At 30.2% G+C, this 27439-nt stretch overlaps 1 protein-coding gene across 3 annotated transcripts in view; it reads left to right on the forward strand.

Annotated features, from left to right (window-relative positions):
• The first annotated feature begins 25 nt into the window (after positions 1-25).
• MMUT (methylmalonyl-CoA mutase) overlaps positions 26-27439 on the forward strand; it is a 34100-nt gene continuing 6686 nt past the window's right edge. The window contains exons 1-10 of one of the 3 annotated variants that reach the window (XM_074310688.1): positions 26-133; positions 3428-3839; positions 5984-6351; positions 8262-8419; positions 10149-10320; positions 14253-14501; positions 17174-17285; positions 21361-21476; positions 24101-24216; positions 26301-26432. In XM_074310688.1, the coding sequence (XP_074166789.1) occupies positions 3455-3839; positions 5984-6351; positions 8262-8419; positions 10149-10320; positions 14253-14501; positions 17174-17285; positions 21361-21476; positions 24101-24216; positions 26301-26432 (1808 nt within the window). In that variant the 5' untranslated portion in view covers positions 26-133; positions 3428-3454. Of the gene's footprint in view, positions 273-3427; positions 3840-5983; positions 6352-8261; positions 8420-10148; positions 10321-14252; positions 14502-17173; positions 17286-21360; positions 21477-24100; positions 24217-26300; positions 26433-27439 lie in introns of all 3 variants that reach the window. The other 2 variants (XM_074310686.1, XM_074310687.1) reach the window with 2 other exon arrangements.

A 27439-nucleotide genomic window follows, 5' to 3' on the forward strand; every position in this document is an offset into this window, starting at 1 on the left:
GGAGTACACGTTCTTCTATTGGCTGGGTGGCCACGCCCCCCGTGGCTGTATGGATTCTCCCGTCCTCCTCCCCCTGCACGCCCAGTTTTAGCCAACCCACTTTCTTCCTGCGCACGCGCGGAGAGTGTTTTCTGTGAGTACCTGTGTTGTCCTTGGTCCCAGGGCCGAGGGGATTAAAAGAGCCTGGATTCTTCTGGGTTTAGGGAAAAGGTTAGTTGTTTCACCCCAACTCCACTCGGGGAAAGGCCAAAAAGGCCCATAAATAGGTACCGGTAAGTAAATACACGACCGTCTTGACTGTCTCTTCGCTTTTTCCCATGCTCCCCCTTTTTACCCTCCCCCCATGCTCGCCGCCCACCTTTCCTTCTCTGCCCCCTCCCTCTCGAGATTCACTCCCTCCACTTTTATTTCCCCTTCCCTTTGCTCCTCTCTCGCCTTGAGTGTCTTCCTCTTCCTTTTCATATCTCGGGCCTCTTACAGTGAGAAGTCCAGGCATATTCGTTCTTCCTAGGATGCTGGAGAACACAAAGTTCAGCATCCTGAACTTGACTATAGCATACTATGTTTTATCCAAGTCTCCTTAATTCCGCACCATCTCTTCAAGGTGACTTAACGCCGTATTTTCTACATAGTACATAACAGGACCTCAGCAGCTGTCACCATATGCCACAAAGAAGTTTCTGTGAGGGCAGTGTGTTACAGGTGGTCCCCAAAGACAATATCACTTCCTGTGGGTAAGGGCATCCTAACATTAACTGATATGATCTTCCCTAAGGCTACACCAATCATTGCATTGTAGCCAAATTTGAATTATTTAGCAGATTTTATTTTTCATGTGCTCTTTCTGGAGACAGTGAAATTTCAAAATAATGTTTTTAATGCATCTAAACAGGATTACAAAGAAAAGCAATAAAAATACACTCATCAGAAATGAAAAAAGCAACAGTAATAACTAAGTTTTTAGGATCCCTGGTTTAGAACCACTTATCTATGATGATGAAAGGCTTATATAGAGAGAACAATAGCACAATTCCAAACAATAAATAAAAAACATAATATTCATATTTAGTCTTCTAAATAAATTCTCTACAGCATAGTTTACAGCCTGATTGGCTTTGCTTTCCTTAAAATAGTGATTTGCCTCATAAGCTTGCTGTGTAACTGAGCAAAGGTAGGATGGGATTCGTTTTTGCTGTGGATGATTGAAGCGTGGAAAATCATAAATTGATTTGTAGTTCATATAGGTTATAGTTTTGGATTTTCTGTGCAGCTCTTTTGGCTTTTAGTTGGAATTGCTTGTGACTAATTAGCCCATAATAACTCAAATTGTATTGGTTTATATTTTCCTTAATTGTTTCTTGAAAGCTTTCTTCCCATCCATGTCTTAAATACTGAAATAAAGCATTACAAATTTATCACATGAAAAATTGTTGAAATGTCCTAACATGAAAATTGACTCCTCAACTTCCTGACCAATTTTTCCTCAAGAAAGATCATAAGTTTATGCTAATAAAATATGTATATCTTTTTAAAAATTCTTTGGGACAGTATAAAATGTTCTTAAACAGTTTTCAGAATAATTTTTAATATCACACTGAAGATTTTATTTTCAAACTTTTTAATCTTCATTTTCTTATCTATAATACTACAAAATAGAGACTTATAGTTTTGGAAAAGATACAAAGATGGAAAAGCTTTTTAGGTACAGCTCTGTGACAGATAAAGTACTAGGCCTGGAGTTGCATAGACAAGAATTCAAATTCTGTTTCAGACACTTAGCTGTGTGAGTCTGGGAAAGTTGCTAACTTCTGTCTACCTCAGTTTCCTCATCTTTGGGGATAATAACACCTTCTTCCTAAGGTTGTGAGGATCAAATGAGATAATAATTATAACATGCTTTGCATTTTCTGTCATGTACTATTATATAATGTTAGCCATAATACTTTTTAACTTGCAATCTATGAACATCTTCTTTCCTTCCTCCCTCCCTCTCTTCCTCCCTTCCTTTCTTCCTTTCTCCCTCCTTCCCTTCTTTCCTCTCTCCCTTCCTCCTTTTTTCTTTCTCTTCCTTCCTTCCTTCCTTCCTTCCTTCCTTCCTTCCTTCCTTCCTTCCTTCCTTCCTTCCTTCCTTCCTTCCTCCCTCCCTCCCTCCCTCCCTCCCTCCCTCCCTCCCTCTCTCTCTCTCTCTCTCTCTCTCTCTCTTTCTTTCTTTCTTTCTTTCTTTCTTTCTTTCTTTCTTTCTTTCTTTCTTTCTTTCTTTCTTTCTTTCTTTCTTTCTTTCTTTCTTTCTTTCTTTCTTTCTTTTCTTTCTTTTTTCTTTTCTTTCTTTTTTCTTTTCTTTTTTCTTTTCTTTCTTCTTTCTTCCCTTCCCTTCCTTCTTCCCTTCCCTTCCTTCTTCCCTTCCCTTCCTTCTTCCCTTCCCTTCCTTCTTCCCTTCCCTTCCTTCTTCCCTTCCCTGTCTTTTTTCTTTTTCTTTCTTTCTATACTATTTTATTTTCTCACTTGCATGTAAAGATAATTTTCAACATATTCAAAACATTTTCTGAGGAAGGGATCCATAGATTTCACTAGACTGTCAGAGGAGTCCATTATTCAGAAAAAAGTAATAATCTCTCCTACATGGAAGTATACATAAAAATTAGGGTACAGATCTGTGAAGAATTTTTTTCTGACATCTCCTATTGTACTGGTAAATAAAATAATTGATTAGGTGAACTACTCAAAAATATAACTAGAAAAGATATTTACTTAGAATCTAACATCAAATTAATCTGCTGCTTTGGAGTTTAGAATCTACAACAGATAAAATGAGAAGAAAAGACAAAGTAAATGAACAGATAAGTTAGGGGTAATAGTGGATTTACAATAAAAATATTGTATAATCATAAGATTTTAAATCTGGAAGGAATCTTGAAAATTATTTCAAAGATGGGGAAAAAGTTTTCAGAGAGGGTAAATCACTTTGTTAGGGGCCCATTGAAAAGGCTGATCAAATTAGAATTCAAAACTTTGGGCTAATGGCTGCAAATCCAATATATCTTTCTTCTTTAAGTCATTAATGTTACAGAGAATAGCAGAACCAGGATCTGAACCATTTTTTGACATCAGATCCATTGCTCTTTCTTCTGTATGGCATTAGCACTAATGTGTTTCTTAGTATATAAAAGGTCATGCTTAGAAGTAGAAAGATACAGTACCTCCAATCATTTTATTAAGAACAGATTTGCAAGGAATTTTAAGAATTCCTTGAACATTGATGCTTAATTAGGATATGGGAATAAAAATGAGAAAATCTTCAATTTCAGGGTATAAAATATGAAACTGAACTTTTCCTTCATTTTCCTCTTCTACTTTTTCCACCAAATTCTCATGAAACTTTTATTCTTCCTTGAAGGTTTATTTGTAGCATTTTTCTTTCATTTCTCAGGTCTCTTGTTGAGTGACTTCCAAAGTCATGTTAAAAGCTAAAATTGGACTGCTTTTGTTCCCTCCACACCACCTGAAACAACTAAAAGAGACTAAGTTTTTGAGGCATACATGCCAACGCCTTCTTCATCAACAACTACCCCTACATCCAGAATGGGTTGCCTTAGCTAAAAAGCAATTGAAAGGCAAGAATCCAGAAGATTTGATATGGCACACTCCAGAAGGAATCTCGATAAAGCCCTTGTATTCCAGCAAAGATACCAAGGAACTACCTGAAGAATTACCAGGAATGAAACCCTTTAGTCGTGGGCCATATCCCACCATGTATACTTTCAGACCATGGACCATCCGCCAATATGCAGGTTTTAGCACTGTGGAAGAAAGCAATAAATTCTATAAGGACAACATAAAGGGTAAGATGTTTTTGCCTCCTAATATTTAGCCAAAGAGAGTAAATGGAAAAAGGCCTAGCTTTTAGGAGACTTGAAGAATGTATTTATAACTAGAGTCAAGATAATTTTTTAGAATGATTACGTTCAAGCTTTAAATGTTAAAAAAAATATATTGTTGAGTTGCTTCAGTCATGTTTCACTCTTCGTGATCCATTTAGGGTTTTTCAGAAATATTAGAATAATTTAATTTTTCCTTCTCCAGCTTATTTTAGAGTTGGTAATTGAGGCAAAAAAGATTAAATGACTTGTCCAGGTTCATACAACTAGTCTGTTAGATTTGAACTCACAAAGATGAGTCTTCCTGACTCCATGCACGATACTCTAATTCACTGTCACCTAATTGCCTATAATAAATAGTAAAAAAAAATTTCTAATTTTATGAAATTTAACATGAAAGGCATTAGATAGAATAAGAAGATAAAATATACACAGAATGTAGCAACAATTACTACCTAAAGTACTACTTAGTACCATACTAAACAACCAAAGAATAATTTTGTAGAAGTATTTTGTAGAGCTAGGAAAAAAAAAAATTCATCTGGAGAAAGAAAAAGATCACTAATATCAAGGGAATTAGTGGGGGAAAAATGGGAAAGAAAGTGGCATTAGCAGTACCAGATCTTAGACTATCCTAGAAAAATATGATCTTTAAAACAGTTTGGTAACAGATAAGAAATGGAGAGGTTGACAAGTAGAACATATTGATATATAGACTATGCAGAAGCAATTGAACACAATATCTTAGTTTCTGATAAACCCAAAGTTCCTAGCTTCTTGGATTTGATATCATTATTCAACAAAACTATTTGGGAAACTGTTGGCAAAAACTAGGTGTGGACAAACATTGTATGATAGTATATACCAATATAAGTTCAAAATGGATACATGATTTAGACATTAAGAGTGACCTGATGAGCAAGTTAGTGGATCATAGGAAAAATTACCTGTCAGATCTATGGATAGGATAAGATTCCCTGACCAAGAGAGACTGAGAGACTCATTAGAAGTAAAATGAATAATTTTGATTACATGAATTAAATTTTTTTTTTCACAAACAAAACAAATGCACCAAAAATCAGAGACAGGAAACTGGGGAAATTTTTTTCCAATAAGTTTTTTCTGCTAAAGATCTCATTTCTAATATATATAAAGACTGTTAGATATAGATAAATAAAATCCATGTCCCTTTTGATAGTCAAAAGATGTGAAAAAATTGCTTTCAGAGGAAGAAATAAACTCTATTAATAGCCAAAAGAAAAAAAAAGAATAATTAGAAAAAATAAAATTAAAACTAAAGGATCACTTTATATCCATTAAGTTGGCTTCATTGGATGGAAATTGACATGTTGAAGGGGATGTGAGAAAACAGTCATTTTTTATTCTGGACATCAATTTGGAAGTATGCTGAAAAAATTATTAAACTATGCATACCTTTTGACCAAAGGATATTGTAATAAATGTATACACTAAAGAGAGTATGATCCACATTTAAGATAAAGCCCAGTAGTAACATTATTGACTTAGTATTGTGCTTTAATTTAAAATTGCTGGTTTAGCAAATTGATTATTTAGTTTCCCTTGATCATTTTAATTCTTTTCTTGGTTACAGTAAATTATAAGCAGTGACAGCTGATAAGAAGAAAACTATAGAGTCATTAATTAAAAAAGCACAATAGTTTGGAGGCATTTTTATAGTGATACATTCTTAACATGGTAATTTAAATTTGCAGGGATTGTCTTGAGTCCTGAAAGTGAATTTACATTTAATATGCTCTAATAGGTCAAAAAAACAACTGTGTTATCCAAAAAACTCACTTATGTAGGACATCTTATTTTGTAATAATATTGAATAAAAAAAATGTTGCATTGGAATTATTTATTTAATTCTGTTGTGTCATAATGAAGTGTGCCTACTATTAGAAAATGAGATGAGTTTAGTAAGTTTCACTTGTTTTGATTTTCATAAATGTTAAAATAATCTATAAGATGTAATATGCAAGTTTCTATTAGGTTAATCAGTTAATTTTCCTGTAATAGGATAGAAATAAATTTTCATTTTAAAACAGCCCTCTCTGATTCTAATATTTTTTTTTTAATTCACTTAGCTGGTCAGCAGGGATTATCAGTTGCTTTTGATCTTGCAACCCATCGGGGATATGATTCAGATAATCCACGAGTTTGTGGAGATGTTGGAATGGCCGGAGTTGCCATTGACACTGTGGAAGATACCAAAATTCTTTTTGATGGAATTCCTTTAGAAAAAATGTCAGTTTCCATGACAATGAATGGAGCAGTTATCCCAGTTCTTGCAACTTTTATTGTAACTGGGGAAGAACAAGGAGTACCTCAAGAAAAACTAACTGGTACAATACAGAATGACATATTAAAGGAGTTCATGGTCAGAAATACTTACATTTTTCCTCCAGAGCCATCCATGAGGATAATTGCAGACATCTTCCAATACACAGCAAAGGTATCTTTTGTTTTGCTTTATTTAGGAAAATTTACACCTATATCCATCATAAAATCTTCTAGGTGGTTTTTAAAATTTTTTAAGTAATTTAGTAATTGACCATTTATATACAGTAGTCACTTTAAAAAAGCAAATAATTTCCTTCATTGTTGCCTTACTAAATTATTTTCTTTTGAAAAAAATTCAAAATATAAAAATATAATTTGTATGCTTCTTAAGGACATATTGATTTTATTAAGACAAAATGTATAGTAAGTAATTGCAAAAAAATAAGAAAAGATTTGATATAGGTAAACCACATTTAGACAATTGTTTCTCCTAAGCAGTTATAAAATTTATTTCTTCAGTTATGAGAAGTGCCATATCTAGGTTTTGTGAAATTTAAAATTTAAAACTACTAAGCCAATAGATACTTAGCAAGTTTTGTGTGTGTATGTTTATCCTACATTTCTCCAGATTTCTACTTTCTTAAATTCAGAGACAATATTTTAATTTCAACTCTCACACTGAAAGCTTTAATATGAAATCAGCATATTATGTATCATTAGATCTTGGTAACTGAAAATTTGAGCTTTGATTTCATAGAATCAGTATTAAGTTCTGCTGTAATCTTTTGTGAAAGTGGATATTTTATACAAATAAATCCAATTGAAAATGAATTAATTTCTAGAACTTGTAGAAAGTCATTGGCAGAGTCAAGATGGATATTATGCAATGTGACAAGGGAATGTTATTTTGTAGAGAGAGTTTTAGTTGAGTAGTTTAAGATTATAACAGATTGCAAAATGTTGAGAAATGATAGAAAAGGATATGGAGATAAGAGTAGAAAGCTTTTTCTTCATGTTTGGTTGATAAAATTAAAGACAGCTCAATACTACATGTACATATATGATTTATTCAGTATTTCAAAAAGCATTTATTAAATGCATATCCAGATGTTTTATTAGATCCTGAAATGTAAAATCAAAAATGAGCTAATCCCTGTTTTCAGAGTTTACATTCATATTTGGGGGAAAAGGCACACAAATTTTCAAGTGTGAATGCTATTGGGAGGAGAATAAGTTATTAGTATTCCTTCATTTTCAATTATGTCCAAATGTATGTGACCTCATTTGGAGTTTTCTTGAAAAAAATATGGGAATCCTTATCCAGATGAAGACAATACTAAGGGGAAATAGTCTTATTATAGGAAATAACTTGAGATTTGAAGATCATGATTCTGAGGCAAAATTGAAACAAAAATATATTAAAAGCATTGGGAGCAATTTGTGCATAGTCATGGAGATGGAAAATTAGATTTCATGTATGAGAAACTTAAAGACAGCATAGGGTTTCTTAACCAAAGAAGTAGCGCATTGTAAAGCACGTGCTTGAGGTATACTAATTTGCTAGCTGTGTGGAGGATGGTTTGGAGAGAGAAGACACTCAACTCTAGGATACTGGTGAGAAAGCTATATTCAAACTTGGTTAAAGATAAGAAAGAGCTAAAAATTAGACATGACTTTGAGAATGAATTTAATTAAATAGACTTGGCAGGTGATTGTATTTGAGAAAGAATGATGGGTTCGGAATGACTAGGTTGCAAACTAGGGTGCTGACTAAGATACTTCATAAAAATAGGGAAGTTAAGAGGAGGGGCAAAATGATAATATATGACTACAGTTTTTCTCACTTTCCTTCTTCCTCCTTCTGTATTCACTCCAACTTGTTAAGGTGTCTCTTAAAATTGAACATAATATGAATAATATCTAGTGCAGTAGTAGTATTACTTTTTTTTTTTCTGGCACTGTACTATGACTGCAATTTAAGCTCAGATTAAATGTTAATTAATTCAACTTAATATTATATTGCTTTTTTGACAGTTACTTCATTTAAATAATTAATTTTTGATTTTTAATTTCTTTTTGTAGCATATGCCCAAGTTTAATTCAATTTCTATTAGTGGATACCATATGCAAGAAGCAGGAGCTGATGCCATTCTGGAATTAGCATATACTATAGCTGATGGTTTAGAATACTGCAGAACTGGCCTCCAAGCTGGCCTTAGCATTGATGACTTTGCACCAAGGTGAGTAAAACTCTATGAGATCTATCCAGCATTTGTAAAATGACTGAAAATTTCTTTAAAAGTAATAGAGAATATTTTAGCATTTAGCAAAATAAATGGTGAATTAAATATGTATAAACCTCATAACTAGACTGTTTTCTCTTCTTAGTGATAACAAGGAAATTGAAGTAATGAAAATTGGAATTTGAAAATTTGGAATAAAATTCTAATATGTAGTTGCCTATCATTTATATTGAAATATTAATTAAAGGAAAATTTAAATCCAAACTTACGCCTGAGAGCAAATATATTTTAAGAAGAGTTATCATTTTAGAGCTTTCAAGTTTCCATAAAAAACATTAATAATTTAAAATAAAATAGAATGTTGGAAGCAAATTTACTTCACTTTAAAAAAAGCTAATACTTTTATTTAACTACAGCAGTGTTATTTTATGTACTTACTTGTCTGTTAAATGTGAAAACAATAATAGCAGGATAGTGACTCATTCTTGGAGCATTTCTATTTGAAGCTGATTGAAAAAGATAAGAGGAATAAGATAATATTTATTATGAAAACAATCATATACAAAATATATGTAACAATATTGAATAAAAGTCTATGTTAGTTTATAATATATTCTATAAGTGACAGGTTAAGGATTTATTTTTTTAATATTTCTGTCTTATTTAAGGATATCTTAATAATTTGCATGCATTTCTTAAGATGTTATGTTATCTGGATATTGTTGTCATTCCACTTTCTGAATCACTAAGTCAGAGCAGTAGCATAGAGTTGGAGAAAGAGTTTTGAACTTGAAGTCAACAAAGACCTGGATTCAAATACTACCTTTGTCATATGCTGGTTGTGTGACTTTGGACAAATCCCTTGATATCTAATCACCAGTTTTTAGGACTATAAATTGTATAAAGAGTGGGAAGAGCAGATCTTCTCTGTATTGTCAAAGGAATATTCTTTATTGGGAATTCCCTATAGAAATTAAATTGTAAATCTGGCACAAAAATAAATATTATTATTAAAAGCTTGTGCTTTGTAGCACTCTAAAGCTTTCACAGTGCTTTATAGACATTGTGTCATTTAGCAAATTTACTTTCCGTCATTCTTTTTAATTTTTGCATTTCTTAATGTATAAATTGACTTGTGAATGTCATTTTGTATGTATAGTTTTTTAGAATACTTGATTGCAAGACATTTCAAAAAATACAATCTTATAAGTTAGTGAAATATTATAAAAATTCATTGGTATTTATATTTAGTTTTCTATGACATTAAATAAGTTAAGGGTTCATTGATGTTAAATAATGCAGATTTATTAAGAAAATACATTGTTGTCCAACAATACTACCAAAGTTTTTTAAACTTTATTTGTACCTATTGTTATGTATTATCTGTTAAATGAACTAAAAAGTTACAATTGTCAAATTTTTGTGAGATGAATTATACTTTAGCTGTATGAGAATTTTTTTTTATTTAACAAAACTTTATTATAAAGAGATGACTTTTATAATGCCAATAACTTTTTAAAAATATGTATAAGATGACATTTTCAGATATTGGGCTTACAATAAGTCAAATTCTCTTTTCTTAGTTTTACTTCATATTAATCTGAAATTTAAAAATATAAATATTGTTTTTATTATTAGAATATTCTGATACATGTAAAATAACATTTTTTTTTCATTTTGTCTCATCCCATATAAGTAAATTTTAATTTATTTGTTATTTTTGCAGATTATCTTTCTTCTGGGGAATTGGAATGAATTTTTATATGGAAATAGCAAAAATGAGAGCTGGGAGACGACTCTGGGCACACTTAGTTGAGAAAATGTTTAAACCCAAAAACTCTAAATCTCTTCTTCTGCGAGCACATTGTCAGACATCAGGCTGGTCACTTACTGAACAGGTTATGTGTTTTTAAATTTTATTTAAAAAATCTTTTCCTATTTTTGGTAATTCATCTGTCACCTAAAATATAACTTATTTCCTCTTAAAATCAATTTTTCAGGTTGCCTTTCAATTTTAAAATAACTTTCATGCTTATTTGGAGGTTAATAATTTGTTCTTTCCAGTTATCTTAAATGCAACTTCTAGATTTATTAGTCTCATCTTCATACTAAATATTCATACATATATATGCATTTCCCTCTGGAATTGCTTCATTCCATATATTGCAACATATTGTATCATTATTAATTTCAGTATATTTTTTTATTCTGTGATTTATTCCTTAGCTTGCTCATTATTTAAAATGCTTTTATTTTTTTGTTTCCATCTTTTATTTATTTTTTCTTTGTTTGTTATAATTTATATTATTATGGTATGGTATATGAAGAATGTATCCAGTACCATTTCTACTTTCTTTTATGAGTTCTTTATGCTATAGCACATTATCATTTAAAAAATAAATCCTATAGGCTCTGGGACTTAATTCAATAACATTTTTATTCATAAGGCTCCTTAAGTCTAACAGATCTAGTTTTCCTAATATTGTGTTCAGGTTTGTAATTTGTTCTAGTTTATTTTTTTCTATTGAGGAATTGTGGAACATTAAGGTTTTGTAAAATTAATGTCTTACTACTTAAGTGTTTGCCTATATATTTTTTAAATTTCAGGATTTTTAAAAAAAAATTGTTGGATATGCCATTTGATGCATGAATGTGCATGCTTGTGTGTGTGTGAGTGTGAAAACAAATTTTCTTTTTAACTGTATTCATGATTTCATCAAAGTATATTGTGAAGAGTTTCCCTTTCTAAAGCATGGTGGCACCATCTCTGCCAGAGATAGTCTTAAAAACTTTCCTGGAGCACTTAAGTAACTTGCCATACACCATGCTAAGCTAAGATTTTTGTATTTTATTTGAACATTAACACAGAGGCATTGAAAAGGTGTTTTAAAATTTTTTTTGAGTAGGAAGCAATATTAGTCAAATCTTTTGTCAGTATTTGTCAGGAGGCTATTGCAGTTATCTAGAGAAAAGTGAGGTGGATGATCTAGGCTCCTCACTATGAATGTTTGAATGAAAGGTATTTTGTAGGGGTAAAATTGATAACTATGACTGATTGAATAAAAGTATTGAAAAAGAGAATGAAGAATTGAGAGTGACACTGGATAGTGAATCTGGGTAATTGGAAGAATAGTAATATTCTTAGTAAAAATAGGAAAGTTTATATAAGGAATGGGTTTAGAAAAAATTATTAGTTCAATTTTGGATGTGTTGAATTTGAGATGCCAACAGAAATGGCTAGTAGGATCTTGGTAATATGAGAACGGAATTCAGAAGTAAAATTACAGTTATATGGGACAGCTAGGTGGCGCAGTGGATAGAGTACCAGCCCTGAATTTTGGAAGACCTGAGTTCAAATCTGGTCTCAGACACTTAACACTTCCTAGCTGTGTGACCCTGGGAAGTTCACTTAACCCCAGCCTCAAGGGGGGAAAAAAATTACAGCTATATGTAGTTTTGGGAGTTAGTATACAGTAAATCCTGGGTCATGCAGTGCAATGAATCTATGGTATTTAAATATTTTATAAACTAGTCAGATATTTAGAGTACCATATTTTAATACATGAATACAAGTATATATCCTTAAGTATAAAATTTAGATACATAAAATTAAATTCAGGATGATTAAACATTCTTTGAACATGAGAATAGCATTGTATATCACCAAGTTAAAAATAGATTGTGAGTAACATATTTTGCCTATTTAGGGAACATAAAAGTCCGAAATCTAATACACACATAAATGTACTCATAATGTGTATGTAATCTAGAAGCATTAGTCATTAGTTGTACAATTAGTTTATATATTTATCTAATTTTTCCTGCTGTCATTGAGTATGCATTTTGCATATATGGGATATATTCTAAGTACTTCATAAAATATAATTTGACTATTTTTGTGGTACCTATAAGGCTTTACATTTTTTTTGTTGTTTACTTGTGTCTGACTCTTTGTGGATCCCATTTGAGATTTTCTTGGCAAAAATACTAGGTATGGTTTGCAATTTCTTTCTCTAGCTCTGTTTTAACAGATGAAGAGATGAGATAAATAAGTTTAAATGACTTGCCCAAAAGTCAGACAGCTAGTAAGTGACTGAGGCTACACTTGAACCCAGAAAGATGTGTCTTCCTTAATCCAGTCCTATTATTTTAGCTATTGAGCTACCTAGGTGCCTAAGACCTAACATTAAAAAACCCCAATACTTCATTAATTTCTAACAAAAACATAGACTACATTGTATAGTATTTTACAGTTTCCAGAGGACTTTTAAAAATATATTGAGCCTCACAAAGGTAAATTCTAGGGAAATGGGCAATTGATTTTCAAGATTTTTTGCTTTTCCAATTTTTTTTACCAGATCTGGAAAAATAAAACAAAACAGAACTTTTATTCTAGAATATTATTTCACTTTCATTTTTAAAAAAACTGTTTAGCTTTTATCAAGCATTCAGTATTATATTTTGTCACTTCAAGAATGAAATGTGCTCCCTCTTGTGGTTGGCCAGTTTTTTGGTGTTTCACCTTGAATGTTGAAATAACATGTCACTAATATAAAGCTATGATCAAGAAATATTAAATTAAATATAACCTAATTATATCAAGGTTTCAAAATTCATCACTAAAAATTACCTAAACTATTATCATATAGTTATTCAACAAGCAAATTTTTAAAATTACATAAATAGTAACAATTTAAGGACTTTTAACTTTTAGACTAATTGATTTACTTTCAGTCTATTTAAATAGGGTTTTTTTTTTTTTTTTTTTTTTTTTTTTTTTTTTTTTTTACTCTGCTGAACTTTTCTTCTCTGGATGCTTTTCAAATTATATGATATAGAGATATGCTGAACCTAGAGTCTATTTTTTATTTTTTTTTCAATATAATTTTATTTTCAAAATACATGTAAAGATAGTTTGCAACAGTAGTTTTTGTAAGACTTTGTGTTCCAAATTTTTCTCATTCCCTTCCTTACCTTTCCACTCCCCAAGACAGCAGATATTTTGATATAGGTTAAATATATACAATTCCTGGACCTAGAGTCTAGAAGACTTGAGTTCAAATTCAGCTTCTGACACATCCTAGCTTTGTGATCCTAAGAAAGTCATTTATGTTATCTGCCCCATTTTCTCCACCTGTAGAATATGAAATAAATAGGAAAAAATAGGAAAAAAATAAAATAATAGTACTTCTCTTCCAGGATTGTTATGAATATAAACAAATAATAGTTATAAAATACTTTATGAACTTTAAACTATTATATAAATGCTAGCTTTATTTGCTTAAATGATGGAAGAAGAGATTGGTAAAAATTATCTTAGTTTTTTTCATCTGTATTAGGAGACAGTACACTGAGTCCCATAAAAATTAGCCAATTCATTCATGTTTAGACAATGAACTGGTGACAAAATCAGGACATTATCACTATTTTCTATCTGTTGATGTACAATTGTCTTCAATTTTATTTCATAAATATCAATTCGATGCTTATGCATCTGTTGAAATGGTTGATAATATGTTTTGAATAACCACAAGTATTTCTAAGATTTGTTATACAAATAAATATGATTAAAATATATCTTTACAAACTAAATTCATGTTTATAGCATTATAGACAAAGGGACAAAATAATAAGTTAAGAGATATAGACTGCTAATTATAATCCTGCTATTTCTACAGATTAGTCTTTGGACTATAATTGACCAGGCATGTTTTGTTCTAAAAGTATAATCTGTGCAATATTTTATTATCATATCACAGATAACATATAAGCATGAAAGTAGTAAATGAAATAGCATATTGTCTAGTTAATTTTTTTTTAATTTGTTTAGGACCCTTACAATAATATTATTCGTACTACAATAGAAGCAATGGCAGCAGTGTTTGGAGGGACCCAGTCCTTGCATACAAATTCATTCGATGAAGCTTTAGGTTTGCCAACAGTAAAAAGTGCTCGAATTGCCAGAAACACTCAGATCATAATTCAGGAAGAATCTGGGATTCCCAAAGTAGCTGATCCATGGGGAGGTTCATATATGATGGAATCTCTCACAAATGAAGTCTATAATGCTGCTTTGAAGGTAAATTTCTTCTTTTGGTTTTGTTACTTGTAACAATTTTGAATATTTGAGATTTGAAATATTTAAATTTTATCATATATTCTTCTAAACTGAATATATATAAACTGAAATATACAGTAGCAAAAATTTGTTAGAATTTCTAGTGACAGTATATATTACTTTATACTTTTTTATATTTACTAATTCTTAAAATAATATTTCCTTAATTTTAATCAACTTGAGTTTTAGTATCTTTTAATATTGTATTTATTTACATTTTTGTAATCATTGTGTCCTCTTATTTTTCCATTCCATTTTGTTTATCTTGAATTAGTTCATAGAACATTTCAAAATCTATCTAAATTCTTCATATCCACCATTTCTTATGCTACAGTCATGTTTCATAGTATTCATATGCTACTATTTCAGCCATTCTCCAGAGTTTTATTGAGACACATAATTTATTTGTTGCATTGTTTTTTATCAATATTTTGGTATGCATATAAAACTTTCCTTTCTATTATTATTTTCCTGGTATATAAGTGTAATACTGATGGCCGGATAAAAGGGTATTAACAATTTAATATTTCTTTTTACAAAATTTCCAGTTCTTTCAGTACTTTTAGATACTTTGTTTTTTCTTAGTAGAGAATTTATGTATGTCTTCCTACAGCTCCTTCCTCCAGAAGAATTAGTCTTCTTATAGCTCCTTCAGTGTTTAATTTTTCCAGTTTTTACCATATATGGCAATGTAGTGGGTATGAAATTATATCTCAGAGCCATTTAAATTTGAAATCATTTGATTATTACTTTGAATATTTTTACATCATTATTCTTTTGGGAAAATTTGTGCTTGTATGTATGTTCCTGTGTGAAAATGATCTTCATCATAAGGAAAACCAAAAAGCAAACTAGATAAGCAGGATATTTTTGAAATTTATGAAGCTTTAGGTTTGCCAACAGTAAAAAGTTAATATTAGCTACATTCTTACACAGCAAAGCAAAGCATGTATGATATATACTTGGGGTTTTGTTATAATCCTTATCTGTTGTACTATGTATATGAAAATGCCCATTCTGTTTCATATTTAATTAGTTAAAATAATAAAAAAAAACTTAAAAGAAAGAACCTTCATATATTTTAATTGTCATTTGGGAAATATGACTTTTAAAGATTAATGTTAATTTTCTTTGGATTTTGAATATCAGACTTTTGTTATACATGTTTTATGTAAATAACTATATATACATATCATACACATACACACACACTATTTTTATCCCCATTTTTTTTCTTTCTGATTCTGGCTTCTATTCTTCTTAATTCTTATTTATACATTGTTTTTGTTCCTAAAATAGTTTTTAATTTTGTAGAATCTAAATTGCCTAATTTTTACTTTATTATCTCTCCTTATTGTTGTTATAAATTCTTTTCTTATCCACAGTTGTGAAATAACTTTCTATTTTTTTCTACTTTATTTTTTATATTTTTACATTTTACATTTAAATTATTTCTTTACTTGAAATTTTTTTTTTTTAATTACTTAAAATCCTAGCCTGAGCCTGTTTTCTAGCAAACTACTTTGCTTTTCTCCCATTATACTCATAGGTTTATTGAATAACAATTTATCATCAGAAATTATGTTAGTTTTAAAATCTGTGCCAAGATTTTTTTATTACCTCAAAAATCTTATGAATTAGAAAGGAGCAAGAATTTTTTTTTTTATTTATTTAGCTTTTTTCTAGTCTTTCTTATTCCTCACTAAATGCATAGATTAAAATTGACCAGAGCACACATCTTGAAGTGATGTTGAATGATCTTAAAATGGTAGGATCCTTTTCTTAATTCATGAGTCTATCATATACTTGCCAAATGGTCTCTTATCATAGTGTGCTAGACGACCTTCATTATCAGGTAATGTATTACATCCCAAGACTTCTTATTCCCTTTTTCTTAAGTAGTTCTAATTGTTAGGAGGTCCTCCTTATGCTGAGTCAAAGTTTACCTTTGCATATGATTTCTGGGGCTAAATATAATTTAAATTTGACATTTTATATTTTCCTGGATACTTTGGTATATTTTCTAATGACTTTAAAAACAATTCTTATAGAATATTATAATAAATAATGTCTTTGAGCTGTTCAGGATTTCTTTTTGTAAAGTGGTTAAAATATATTGCAGAATAAACTTTTTAAAAAACATTTTAACATTTTAAACAGTATTTGTATTTTAAATATTAAAAAGTTAAAAAGTATTGATGTACTTATTTTAAAATTTAGCAAGTTATTTTCAAATATTCAAATATTAGTATGCCAGCAGCTAGCCCAGTTAAGTTGCACATAACATGTTCATAAGTATTTGTTAAAGGACATGTTTCTATTTCTTTTTCTTTAAAATTATTAATTGGTTACAACTCAGGTTTTTCAGATAAAGAATTTTAAACTCCAATTTCAAGAATCAAGTTTCATATGATTTGATAATATATACATACTTTGGTAATTTGGCTAGTGTGCCCCAAATATGAGTGATTTAAAAAATGTAACATGTCACAAGAAATCATTAGGGCTGAAAATGTAAACAACATGGAGAAAATTACAAAACAAAACTCAAAGTATTTAATGAATGGTTACTATAACATGGTATTATTGTTCTTTGTTACTAAATGTTCTTAATTATGTTGCTGCTCTTTCAGCTTATTAATGAAATTGAAGAAATGGGTGGAATGGCCAAAGCTGTAGCTGAAGGAATCCCTAAACTTCGAATTGAAGAATGTGCTGCTCGGAGACAAGCCAGGATAGATTCTGGTATGATGAAATAGAAAAATTTATATCTAGAGGCTTTTTTTTTTTTGTCCTCTAGAGAGAACATGTCTACTAATTTTCAATTCTGATACAGGATCCTCTGTTCTTTGTACATTTAAGATCTACCATTATAATTGTTTTTGTTATGCTTTATTTCATTTTATTTTATTATTATTTTTTGTTCTTGACATATTCTTTATGTTCAACTGAATCCTTCCTCAGAAGAAAGAAAAACAGTTAAGCAAAAATGATTGACAAAACTGGAGCTGGATTTGCCACAATGCTTCTCCATTGTAGCAACTATAGAGGACGGTATATAGTTTTGTGAGGAAAGGGAAATGTGTTTCATCATTTGTTCTTTAGAACCAAGTTTGACCATCTCAACCTGAATTTGGAATGCTTTTAGTATTCTTTTCATTTACATTATTTAGGCATATTTAGACATATATTGTTTCCATACTTGTGGGTGAAAAATTTTATACCTTATGTTTTTTGCCAGTGTATTATCAGTTGCAGTTTGCTAATACACCAAATATTCTTGCTTTGAGGGAGTCAGAAATGGATAGTTTCAAGCTGCTTGAAATTTTCCTGAACATAAATAATTATCTACTTATATTTTTTAGTAACTGAGTTAAAAAACAAATTCCTAAAGCAAGAGAAAAACAAAGTATAAAATTCAGGTTTAGAAAACTTTGATTTACCAAATAGAAATGTTACTTTTATGGAAATAGTTTGATGAATTTGTTTTCTTTTTAATTACTCAATTAAAAGTAGCTCTCTCAATCCAGTCAAAGAGAGAAAAAAAGAGTTCTCTGACTTTAAGCAAAGATACTTCTATTTTTTTGGTCAGATCCAAGGTAATCAGAAAAGTCAAAAGGTAGCTTTTCTTGCTGTAGTTCTTTACAAACTAAAGGCCATATCATTTGTGGTGGGAAATCTCATTACCAGTAAAGATTCACCCTTCTTCTTGCTACCCTTCCTCTTCACAATTCCTAGCTTCAATTGCCTCAGATATTAAAATCAAGGATGCTTGATTGCAAAAAACAAAAAGGAAAAACAAACAAACAAACAAAAAACCTCTTGGATAAGATGCATCACTGTTCACTTTCTTTTTTTGGAGAGATAGCAAATTGCCAAGCTCTTACATTTTGCTGGGCTCCTGTACCCTTAGGTGTATCAGACTTTACTAAATGTCTTTTCTCTAAGCCCTTTAGATTCTTGGCACTTTATTCAATATATGAAGTTGGTTCTAGACCCATGGGCCTTCCCATCTGCCCAGAGCAAAACTGTTAGATCTATTACTTTCTATCTACCAGAAGCTGAACTTTTTAAAAAATGAGTACCTATCTTTACTATTTACTATTTAGAATGTGAACTCTTGAGATCAGTCTTGCTTTTTTTTTTGTTTGTGTTCTATATACTTAATATAAATAATAAGTAATAAAAATTTTATATTTGATTTATTTGAAGCCAAAAATACTATATCAGGTATAATATGAGTAGGGCATCTCCCTAAAATAATATTTCAATTTTGATACCCTTTGTAATGACATAAATTGACAATATTTTATTGTACATGTTGACAGGACAATTTGCATTGTTTTTGTATGATGAAGTAATTTCAGGGTTATATATTTAGAGCTACTAGGGAACACTATAGGTAACTTTGTGCCTTTATATTCTTCCATATGTCAAAAATGTCTTTTATTCCTTTATTCCTTTTTGAATTCTTACCTATCTTGAAAAATCCAATTCAAATGCCCTTATCCCAACCTCAGGCAGTAATCACTATTCCTTTCAGTCCTCATATAGCTTATCATATAATAATGCATATTACAGTTTCTCAGTTTCTAATCCTTTTCTAAATTGTTATTTCATTATTGAAGGGATTATGTCTTATTTAAAATTACTATTTTCTCTTTTGATGTTATACATATAATAACATAATAAATGTTCGAGGAATTTGAATGAGGAAAGTGAATCAGAAAGATATTAATACTCTATGACTTATTCATTCTTTACGCAAGCTGACTATCTCTTAGTTACTGGACTTATTCAGCTTAGTGACTGAAAGTATCCAGAATAAAAGTTCTTATGATTTTTTAACTTAAACTTGGCCAGACTTCAGGAGAAAATGGAGGATTATGCTGTAGTCCATGGGGGTCACAAAGTGTTGGACACCACTGAACAACAAGAGGAAATTTGATGTCTTCTACTTTATTTGTATGTTAAATTTCTTTTGGATTTTTTTTATTTTTTTCAGGAAAACTTGTATGAAATCCTGAAGTAAACTATAAATAATTGTTTCTTTGAAGTAAATTCTAACTAATCATTAAGCTTTAAAGACTATAATATTAAAGACTTTATATCACGATAAAGATACAAATGTAATATACCTGAAAACTTAACTTTTTTTTTTTAAATATTCAGTGCAAGGGTTTGTTCCTGTTTGCTTTTTTAAAATTTTTATTTGCCAAAACTGATTATCAGTGGAGCTATTTAAAGCAGCATCAGATAGTGGATGTAATATTGGAGTTAGAAAATACTGGAGTCATGAAAATTTGGACGTAAGCCTTCCCTCACATAGATGCTCATTGACTAAATAATCACAAGCTACTCGCTTACCTTTTCTGAGCCTTAGTTTCTTCATCTTTCAAATGAGCTAAAGGATCTACTTCACAGTTTTGTTATAAAGCTCACATAACATAAAATTAACTATTTGAAGAACCTTAAAAGACTTAGAAATATCATGTGGTTTCTTTATAAGTTTTAAAATAAATGTAATATTTAAAAAGGTCTGGAAGACATAGTTTCTGGATAATTTAATCATTTTATTAATAATGCCAACATTTTAATAAAAGGATGGTCATTTGACCATCTCTCTCAGACCAAAAGACAATCATGATGGTGGGCTTACAGTTTATATACCCTTCAAATAATAGGTGTTCATCCAGGGTGGGAATCAACCCTGATTGATTAGCAGTGAGAGAATGAACATTATAGAGAAGGGTTGAACTTGAACTTTTATTAAATTAGTTTTCTCTTAAATTTACCTCAGACTTGGGCAATATATTCAAAGAATGCTCTACACAAGCCTGAGAATATAATGGCTCCCTACATTGGGGGGGGAGGAGAGTTTGTCTAAATAAGAAATTTAGACAAATCTCATTATCAGAAATATCCTTCAAGAGCTTGAACTTTTAAAATCAGGACTTTAGGAAAAAATATGTGGGGAGGAGGATGAGGGAAAGGAAGTTTCTGAATCTTCCTAAATCATTGATTATTAATAATCATTTCTCTCATAAATTATTTAGTTGCCCAAAATCTTTTAATTTTTCTTTTCTCATGCTTCTATTATTTCCTTTACCACTGAGATGGAATAATTTAAGTAGGTCAATTATTCTAGTTACTAGGATTCTTGTTTTGAGAAGACCAATCCTAAGACTAATCTAAGACCAGCCCTAGAACTTGGACAACCAGTGTAGAATTGTTTATGGCCTCAGAAATAGGAACATACACTCATTTTTATGATATTGTTATTGAGCCTTTTTAGTATTTAACATTTAAATCCTCCACAAAACACCCAAAGTTCCTTAAAATACATATTTTCCCTTCTTAATACTTGGTCAGATGACCCACGTTCAAATCTTATATCTGGCATTTTTTATCTGCATGGCTTTTGACAAGTTATCTAATCTTCTTGAGCCCCACCTTCCTTATTTTTTTAAAATGAGAGGCTGAACTAGTGTTCTTTTCCAGTACTAGATCTATTAAGCTTTGATTCTAATGCAATTATTTGAGAAAAAGGGAATATTATTATGCATTATTTTTGTTTTCTGATATTTTTAAAAGGTAAGTATAATTAATTTCCCCCCTTTTTACCTCTATTTTGAGTTTAGATTTTTGAAAGCTGTGATTTAACTTCCAAAGGAAGCTATCTGTTACTTAGAACTTTATTCTTTGATTAAGAAAATGCTTTTCAGTGAAAATACAGAAAACCTTAAATGAGAATATCTAATAATGTGGTTTGCAGCTGTTTATGAATATTATCTAAATTTTTTCCTTGGAAAATAAATAGGATCTGAAGTAATTGTTGGTGTGAATAAATACCAGTTAGAAAAAGAAGAGCCTGTTGATGTTCTGTCCATTGACAATACTTCAGTTCGTAACAAGCAAATTGAAAAACTTAAAAAGGTAGGCCTACTTTCTGAAATTACTTCTTTAAATTATGTACTATTGTCCCAAGTAAATTGTCACCAAGCATTCTTTATTATGTAAGAACCTACTGTATATTATAATTATGTACTTTGAGATTTTAGAAGCATACAGTTCTTTGTAGCTCAGGTTTTGCTCTTGAGTCAACTTGAACCTATTAAAATCTCTATATTTTGTTCATATATTAGTCCTCTAATGAGCTACAATTCACAAATATGCCTTAATTTTTTTAATTTTTAATTAGAATGCTGAGAATTATCTTTCATTTCATCAAGTATAAAAATCCATAAAAGCATAATCTTTCATTGACATATTCCTAAATCCATGGATTCCCTTTATCCTCCCCTTTTAGCATCATTAATATATGCTATGTTTAATCTGCTTGCATTTCTGCTTCTTACTTAGTTAGGAGAAGTGAGTCTTCTTTCTATTCAATTCCTGTTTCCTATTTAGTTTCTCCATGATGATTCAAAATGTTCAATCCTTTGCCCCTAGTTAAAATCTGACTGTGATGTAATTTAGAAAGACATCATTGAGATATGTTTTAAGAAGATAAAATAAAATTAGGACATTTATATGATGATCTTTAAGATCTTTTCAATTCTAAGTCCTATGATCCTATGAATATATCTATTTATATGATTCATTGATTTCCTTATGTTCTTGGAAATAACATTTTTTAATTTAGTATTTTTATTTATGTTGAAAATTTCATAATTACATTTAAAAAATTATTTATTTTCAGTTCTGAATTTTCTCCCCACCTCTAGTTTATCCCTTTCTCATTAAAAGGGGAAGAAATGAAAAACCCAATATACATATAAATCGTGTAGAACTTTTTTTCCCCACATTTGCCATGCCATGAAAGAAAAATTAAAAAAAGAAGAGAAAATATGCTTCAGTCTACAATCAAAAGTTCATCAGTTTTCTGTCTGGGGTAGATAACATTTTTTCACCATGATTCTTTTGAATTGTTGTAAGCCACCGAATTAATCAGAGAAGCGAAGTAAAAATTAATGTTATATAATTTAACTAATTAAAGACTTTTCATCTATAACATAAACTTTTATTTTGAACTGAAAATACCTTTTATAATTTCACAATATTTGTCATCTTTCATTTTGTTTTTTAAAAAAATATTTACATAAGGATAAATTTCCCTCCTCCCTTTAACAATAATGGTAACCAACTACCAACCTGCTGTCAATGATTATAATGTGACTTTGATTTTGACTTAAGGTCCTTAAGAAAATAGATAGCTGAGTCTTTATACTAGTTTAAGATATTTGCTTATGGAAGCTTTCACATGAGGTGAGCAGCATGCAACAATGTTTTTTAATTGATAATGACAATGGCATAAAACAGATGCTAGAAAATAATTGGATAAAATTGAATTTAGTCAGAGCATATCCTTCCTCTAAACTTTTTTTGCAATTTTTCTTTCCAAAATTGCTTTTTAACTTTCTCTCTCATAGCTTTTAAATTTAACACGTAAGGTTTTGGTAGATGACATAATGAAAACAAGAGTCTTCTTGGAAAACTTAGGAAAAGCTAATTCTGTTTGTTATATGTGTTTCCTAATAATTGACTCATCTGTGTATATGTTTTCCTTCAGAAGAATGTAAGCTCTTTGAAAAATGGTTCTTAGTATCCTTAATGACTACTGTTACCCCTTCTGCATAGCAGACTTGTTTAATTCTTCATTAGTGAGGAAATTAAAATATGGAGATAAGTGGCTTTCTCAATAGTACACAAGTAATGATAGGATTCAAGCTTAGGCCTCTTGATCCCAATGTTGTACACTGCACTACAACAAATTATTTTTCTGGAATAATTATCAAAATATCACTATAACTTTTAAACATCAGCTATAAGAAGAAAGTATATTGAAATAAGAACATTTTATCTGGGGGACAGAAGTATGTTCCAAATAACTTTGTTCAACTAAGATACTAGTAGAGTATGGTCTAAAACATCTTGAAATATTGGAGATGTTTTTGTCCTTGAAACTATGAAAAAAAGTTCTGAGCTCCTCAGTTCTGACTCTTTTTAAATTAAAAAAAATATCCATTGTTTTCATATTACCTTCATTTCCAAGTATCTTTTTCCTACCTTTACTCCTCTATCTGTCCCTTGTAACCAAGAACAAAGAGGAAAAACAAATTTTATTTATACTTTGCATCAGTTCCTGTCAGTCTTCCCAGGCATATCTTTAAAACACGCAATCCAGTATCCATTTTTATCTCAGTGCACCATTCAAATACAAATTATATAATACTAGAGGATATGATATCATTATTTATTACTCCTCTTTGGTTTCCAAGTGAATGAATTAATATTATGCCATAATTTCTATTGTTTTATTTATGTGGCTTTTAGTACCAGTATAAAGTTGTATATGTATGTACTTAGATTCTTTTCAAATTATTCTTTATCAGTACTTGTATTTCATTCTTTTATTTACTTTATTTTTTCTTTATTAGGATACTTTATTGCTTCAGAAATTAGGGGAAACTTTTCATGTGGCCTGTCTCTGGTCTTCCTGATGTCTGCTGTGCTCTACATTTTCCTAATGTGTGTCTTTCTCTCATCTTATCCAAAAGGTGAAAGCCAACAGAAATCAAGAAGCAGCTAAAAAATGTCTTGCTGCAATCACTGCTTGTGCTGCTACTGGGGAAGGAAACATCCTTCATCTTGCAGTAGAGGCAGCCCGAGCAAGGTATGTAGCTATAAGTTTGAAGATTTAAAGTTGTCAAGTTTTCATTTTCAATGTTTTTGTTTTCTAGGAATATTCTTATTATTTAATTTTTAAAAAAATTTATAATTATAATTTTTATGACAGCATATATGCATGAGTAATTTTTTAATAACATTATCCCTTGTATTCATTTTTCCAAATTTTCCCCTCCCTCCCTCTACTCCGTCCCCTAGATGACAGGCAATCCCATACATTTTACATGTGTTACAGTATAAGGTTTTCTAGGAATATTCTTAAATGCAGAAGTTGTCCATTAAATAAAGCAGAACTCAGCATATTATCTGATCCTTAAAGAACATAAAGGAAACCAAAAATAGTTTTTTCTTTTGTTTTGGGGAGCTCAAAATGTTCACGATGAAGCCCTTTTTTTTTTTTTTTTTTGGCTGAAATTCAGGTGGAATGTATATGTTATTAATTTTAGATTACATTTTGTTACAGTTAAATTCATTTGAAATTAATGTCATAAGTTACTTCACTGGCGTTGATATAGTTTGTAGATCATATTGTAATGTTTCAAGTATGTGATTAAGAATTATTCCAATCACCTTGATGTGCCTTTAGCCAAATGGCTCCCTTGATAAGTGATAATATTTTTGGTTGATTATTACTGAGCTAATTCTTTATTAACTATTCTAACCAGAATGAAAATATTAAAAAAGTTTGCCACATATCATAAGTTATCATATTTTGGGTTTCTTTTTAGTCTGTGAGCTTGGTTGGACACTTATCTAAAGCATCTCTATTATTTATATGAAAAATGACAGCTTATCAATTTTTTATGATGCTACATTTCTGTGAAAAATAGCTAAAACCAGTAAAAGAATTAATACTTATTACTTGGGCAAGTAATACTTTACTTTTGGGCAAGTAAATATCTTTTTGTTCCTCAGTTTCCTCTTCTTAAAATATGAGCATCGGACAAGATAATCTTTGCGGTCCCTTCTAGCAGTAATTCTCCATGAAAGGATGGGAGCATTTACATTCTTTCAAGAAAGTAATCTTTGAGTTCATTTATTGAACTCAATTTTGTGTTAGCTATAGGAGAGTTTAGTGAAATGACCCTGAAAGTCTACATTACTTTTTTGTTAAAATATGCCACTTAGCCTTGGGAATTGCAAAACATTTTTCTGTGAATTTTTTTTTTTTTTAATATAGGAAACAATGAACTCTGCTGTGAGATAAATCAGTAAAGTTACTATTAAAGTTGTTCAAAGTTGGTGTGAGGAGGAAATCTAGGGATTTGTGATTCTTTCTTATAGAAATAGAAGTTCACTTGAAGGTTAATGTAGTTTGCCACCATACTCTGAATCTTTCTTTGTTGTGACCTATAGCATATTTGTTATTTTATCATTCTGAGTCTCTTGGGCAGAACTGTCAAAATTCATGAAATAATGTATGAATTTTAATGTGTATAAACATTCACTAGAGCATAGATTTGTTATTACCAAACTTTTATTAATCCAGTCCCATCATATTAGAATTTACTATGTTGCCTCATGTAATTTGTACAATAATAGCCATCAATTAATCAGATTTGCCACTAATTTATCACACTATCATACTAATACCTAACTTTCAAGGTATGATTATTTAAGACAATAGTTTAACAAAATCTTCCTTAACAACTTAATGTTTAACTTTAAATTGCATTAATAAAACAAGAGAGAATAACTGGCCAATATAGAATTTCCATCATCAAATGACTTCAAAAATTTATTTTAATAATTACACATAATTATTGGTAAAAGCAAAATTATTTTTTGAAGTGATTGACTTTTTCCTTTATCAGCCTTATGTGCTTAGGTTTAAAATACCTACTCAATGTTTTCTTTCAGTTTTATAGTGTTTAGTTCCTTGGGTAGAGTGGATAATCAAAATATTTTTTGCTCTAGATACTTTTAAAATCTTTATTAAAATCATGTTTATAGTTTTCAAATAATCTTTTTATGTAAACAATAAGATTATTATCATCTTGCATTCAATTTTATGGTAATATTTCTATCTTTTGGAGTAAAAATATTAAAACCTCTTATTTTATATTTTAGATGTACAGTTGGAGAAATAACAGATGCAATGAAAAAAGTGTTTGGTGAACATAAAGCTAATGATCGAATGGTGAGTGGAGCATACCGCCAGGAATTTGGAGAGAATGAAGAAATAGCTTTTGCTGTTAATAGGTAAGCGTTTGAAATTTCTCAAAAGTATATGATAATCTTATTTTTGCTTTGTCAGAGACAGACCATAAATAAGCATCTGTAGCAAAGACAATCTTCTCTATGATTCATAAATATTGAAAAAAACATAAAATAGTGCTCATAAAGCTTATGGAAGTTTAGGAAATGTTTAAAAAGTTCTTTGTTTATATTTTTAAACTCAGCAATTTGCCTTATGTTTGCCAAACAATTACATTTATTTTCATCATTTTCTTTTTGAATATTTGAGGCTTTCATTGTTCAATTTTTATGGTCAAATGATGTCTATGAATATTTGTAAAATATGACAAGTGATAGAACCCCTACACACATAGATACCAACACACAAGAACCTAATTTAACCCAGGATACACTGCTGACTCATCTCTTCAAGACTTTTTGTACCCTGCCCTCAACCCCCAAATGAATTTTGCCTTGAATTTTTAAAATTAGACAAATAATTTAATTTCTTCACCTGCAAAATGAGAAATTTTCAACTCTGAAGTACTACCTCACATCACTCAGATTGGCTAAAATGATAGGAAAAGGTAATAGTAAATGTTGGAGGGGATGTAGGAAAACTGGGACACTAATGCATTGTTGGTAGAATTGTGAAATAATCAACTTCTGGAGAGCAATTTGGAGATATGCCCAAAAGGCTATAAAACTGCATGCTCTTTGACCCAGCAGTGCCATTGCTAGGTCAGTATCCCAAGGAAATTATAAAGGAGGGAAAAGGACCCACTTATGCAAAAATATTTGTAGCAGCTCTTTTTGTGGTAGCAAAGAATTGGAAAATGAGTAGATGCCCATTAGTTGGGGAATGGCTGAACAAGTTGTGGTATATGAAGATAATTATTATTATTATTCTATAAAAATGACAAGCAAAGTGATTTTTAGAAAGGCTTTCTGGAAAGATTTACATAATCTGATGCCGAGTGAATCAAAAAGAGCCAGAATATATTGTCCACAATGTACAGCAAGAATGCGCA

This window comes from Sminthopsis crassicaudata, chromosome 4 (genome assembly GCF_048593235.1).
Source record: "Sminthopsis crassicaudata isolate SCR6 chromosome 4, ASM4859323v1, whole genome shotgun sequence".
NCBI classification, from domain to species: Eukaryota; Metazoa; Chordata; class Mammalia; order Dasyuromorphia; family Dasyuridae; genus Sminthopsis; species Sminthopsis crassicaudata.